We start from the raw sequence: 4,113 nt of genomic DNA on the forward strand, positions 1-4,113 counted from the left end.
CCGCTCTCCGGTGGCATTGCCACATCCAACCTGTGCTCCCGGTGACTCCAGCCATGGCTGTGCCTTCCTGGCGCTGGTAGCTGCTGGTTTCAGGCTGTGATATGCCTGCTGTACAAATGACCTGTCTGGTACAGGTGTTTCCTGGTGACATTGCATCAGCTACTGCCCTCCTCTGAGCAGGGTCTCTGTCGTTTCCTTGGCCCAGTGCCCTCTTTATCTCTCCTGGAGTGTCTTTTGACCTGGTTTTTTAATTACTAGTGCAGAATAGGCCTTCTAGGTTGCCCCTTCTCAGTATCTTCATGTCAAGATTTTCTTTGTTTTCCACTTCATTCTTAAGCCTCAAACTCCACCAAGAGGGCTGTGGCTGGCACAGTGAAGCTGGCGGGGGTGCTGTGCACTGTGGCTGTCCTGCTGCCCCCGTGGGTGTCTGTCCTGCTGTGCCATGGGAGCTGCTGGGGACACAGGGCTGTGCTTGCTGCTGTTTGCTTTGGGGCCTGGTGCTGCCAGCTGGGTGTCAGCTTAAACTGAAACCTAATCAGGCTCAGCCTGAGCTGTGCCAGGGCACGGGGTCAGCAGGAGAGGAGAGGGGGAAGAAACGTGGCTGGGGAGCTGCCCTGGGGACGCCGGGTTTGTGCTGCAGCCTGCCCAGGGGTGTGACATGCTGGGGGCTCAGAGCCTGGTGTGGGGATGCTTTTTGTGGTGCCTCTGCCAGGCAGGTGCCAGCCCTCGGTGCTGCAGTCTGGAACAGCTGCCCTTCTCCAGGCACACAGCTGGGTTTCCTGTTATAATGATATTTCCTAATTAAACCTCCCTAATTAAGCAGCCAAAGGTGCTGTTGGTTAAGCTGCAGTGCTGTCTCACAGCCTGGCAGTCAGGTTTGGCTGGGTGCATCCCCCTTGTCACCAGCTGGGTTCCCACACGTGCCCTACGCCTCCACTGCCCGATTCCCTGCCCTTCCCTGCTCTGCTGCAGCACGTGCAGCCCAGGGATCCTTCTGGCTTGGCAGCCAAAATCAAGCAGGAGGCTGCGAGTGCTTCCAAAAGATCCTGATTTCTTTTCCCTGCAAAAGCTGATGCTGATGGAAATATTCCTTTTTCTTCCTCCTTGCAGTGAACACCTACCTCTTCATGATGCAAGCCCAAGGCATCATGATCCGTGAGAACATGCGAACTATAGGAGCTCAGGTGTACGAGCAGGTGGTCCGCAGTGCCTATGCCAAGAGGAACAGCAGCGTGAATGACTCAGGTACTTCTTGAATAACTGTAATTTTAATTCAAGGTCCCATTCTCATTGAAAATTAAGTTGAAGGCATTAATTTACACTGGTAAATGCAGGGTAGAAGCTTTGATTAATTGTCTGCAGCTTTTATTTTTAAATATAAAATATATATGTAACATATAAATATCATATATATATATAAATACTGTCAAAATATAAAAATTATATTTATATATGTAAAGTTCAAATGCTTCTAACATATACGGGGTGAAAATCTTGAAAGGTCTGAAGTGATGGGATTTGAGCTGAAAACCTCTTTGCTTTCCAGGAATTCAACTTGTAGCTTCAACCAGTCTGAGGGTAAACACTTTCAAATTCAGTGCAAGGATCAGGTTTCATATTTAAAAAATACCTTCCCAGGCGTGCGCCTGCGCAGAGCCCTGGCTCTGGGCACGTGGAGGAGCCTGTGCCCGTGAGCTTCACTCTTCCCGTGCGAGTATGAACCGAGCTGACTTGGCTGGAGATCTGCCACAAATAATCTGCTGGACTCTGGGCAGGATGTGGGGAGCGGAGCGCCGGCTCGCCCTCCCAGCCCCTCATCATCCTCACACAGGAGCAGTGGGGCTCTGAGCTGTGCTCCGTGTGGGGCAGAGCTGCCCGGGCTGTGTGCGAGGCACTGCTGCTGGGCAGGTGACACCAGCCTGTCCCCTCCCTGCTGGCACGTCCCCACACGCCAGGGCTGTTGGCACCAGGCCGGCGTGGGGAGCGCGGCTCCTCGCCCGCCGGGGCTCAGCAGCAGGGGCTGACAGAGTTTTACAAGGCAGGATCATTTTCTCATTAGCAGGAGTATGAGCCGTGTCCTGGTGCCCAGCCTGCTGAGGTGCAGCCACCAGTTCAGCTGTGCCCTGGCTGGGGATGGCACGGGAGGGGAATTATCGACTTAGGGGGAGATGAACACCCCAGGTCACCCCTGTGCTGCACCAAGTCAGCCACTCCAGGCTATTTTTAAGACTGGAAACATCGAGTAAAGCAGAGGCAGGGTGAGGAAGTGGCTGATCCCCTGAAGACAGGAGGGTTAGATGCTCCATTGCTGCTGCTGGAGGTGGTGAGAGCTTTCATCCTGCTGGGGCTGTGGCCTGGGGGCATCAGGTGATCCGGGAACCTGTGTCCCCCTGCAGCGGGCAGGGAGCTGGTGACCACAGTGCCAGTGACACCAGAGCAGCTGCTGCCATATGGGGTTTGCTTGAACCTCATCCCAGTCAGTCCCAGCTGCGCAGGCACGTGAGGATGCTGTCCCTCCCCAGGAGCCCCAGCCACAAGGACAGTTTTAGCACGTACGAGCGCTGTGCGCCGTCCGTGGGCGACCTTCCCTGGCAGGCAGGTCAGGGCGGGCGCAGGATGGGTGGTGGTGACGTCTGGAAGGCACTTGGTGCTGTGGCCACACGGATGCACTAACACTGGGCTCAGAACCCTCCCTCCCTGACGGATTTTGGGTGCCTGGGTGGGCGTCACTGCCTGGGGAGCGCGTTGTCCCCTCACTGCTGTGGGCAGAGAGGCCCTGTGACCACTGTGAGAGGAAACCCAGCAAAAAAGGCAGCCCTTGGTGCAAAACAGAGCAGTTGAGCTTCACTGTGGGCAGGGACCTGGGCTGAGTACTGCGGGCGTGCTCTGGTAATGGGAGTTTACAGGGAAAATTGCTTCTGGAAATTTGGAACAGTATCAAGCATCCAAAATAACATCTATCCTACTTGAGAAGCCCTTAGGTTCTGTGTACAGCCCATCTTGAGTTTTGAGATGGTTTGGATACTGTTTACTCGAGTGAATAAACAACGTTGCTGACATGATGTTACATACCAGCACCCACAGCAAACGGCTTGTTCAGGTGGAAAACCCTGAGACATCCTCAGGGGCAGCAGGCTGGGGGCTGCCCGGGAGGTTCAAGGGTGTTACAGGGGAATGGGGAGCTCGGGGGCTCCTCTGATCTTGCCCGGCAGGAAGCAGAGGGAAGTCTGTGTGTAATGTGAGAGTTTTTATTGATCCTTTGAGGAGGATTCCAGGCAGGATTGCCCTGTGTAGGATACTGCGCTGGCAGTCCTAGCTGGCATTGGGACTTGCCTGGGGGTTGCCTCTCTCCTGTTGGGAAAGGACCTGCTGGAGGAGCACATCCCCTCGTGCTGTCCCAAAATGATGATCAAAATTCCTCCTTTGGCCAGAAAATGGAAAGGTTTCTTTGGTGTGGTGCTAAGGCTGCTGGGGCTCCTGCAGGCACCTGTCCCAGGATGGGGATGAGCACCCAGCTGGGTTGCAAAGCTAGTGCACATTCCACTGGGGACATCCTCAGCTGAGGTTGACTTTGGAGTCTGCTCACGGTAGCATGGGGAGGTGGCTGGAAATAACAGATCCATAGCTCTGGTGAAAGCTTCTCTTTTTTTTTTTTTTTTTTTTTTCCCCAGATTATCCTCTTGATCTGAGTCACAATGACACCTTTCTGCAAGCCACAACGTTTCTTCCTGAAGACTTTACCTACTTCCCCAACAATACCTGTCCTGAGAGGCTCCCTTCTATGAGTGAGTGGCATCCTGTCGCCCCGTGCCCCTCTCCTGCTGCCCGTGGCTTTGGAGGGCACGCAGTGGCGTTCCCAGTCTCACCACCATTGCACCTTTCCCTGCCAGGCACCTAGGGATGAATGGGAGCACTGTTCAGAGCCAGCTCCCTCCTGGGAAATCATTGTTTACCCACCCTCAGGAATTAATCCCTGCTGTGCTGGAGGCATGTCTCCCCGCTGAAGTAGGAGCCCATTGCCTGGCAAACACAAACAAAAGAGGGATTGTGTGCTGGGAGCCGGTGGAAAGGCTCTGCCAGCCCTTTCCCAGGGGCAGTGGCGGCGGGGCGGCG

At 54.7% G+C, this 4,113-nt stretch overlaps 1 protein-coding gene across 1 annotated transcript in view; it reads left to right on the top strand.

Moving 5' to 3' along the window:
* The first annotated feature begins 1,112 nt into the window (after positions 1–1,112).
* Positions 1,113–4,113, top strand: part of B4GALT5 (beta-1,4-galactosyltransferase 5) — a 9,745-nt gene continuing 6,744 nt past the window's right edge. Inside the window, exons 1-2 of the mRNA XM_031059116.1 lie at positions 1,113–1,245; positions 3,672–3,785. Coding sequence (XP_030914976.1) covers positions 1,128–1,245; positions 3,672–3,785 — 232 coding nt within the window. The 5' untranslated portion in view covers positions 1,113–1,127. The remainder of the gene's footprint in view (positions 1,246–3,671; positions 3,786–4,113) is intronic.

The sequence above is a fragment of the Geospiza fortis genome, unplaced genomic scaffold, assembly GCF_000277835.1.
Source record: "Geospiza fortis unplaced genomic scaffold, GeoFor_1.0 scaffold361, whole genome shotgun sequence".
Classification (NCBI taxonomy): domain Eukaryota; kingdom Metazoa; phylum Chordata; class Aves; order Passeriformes; family Thraupidae; genus Geospiza; species Geospiza fortis.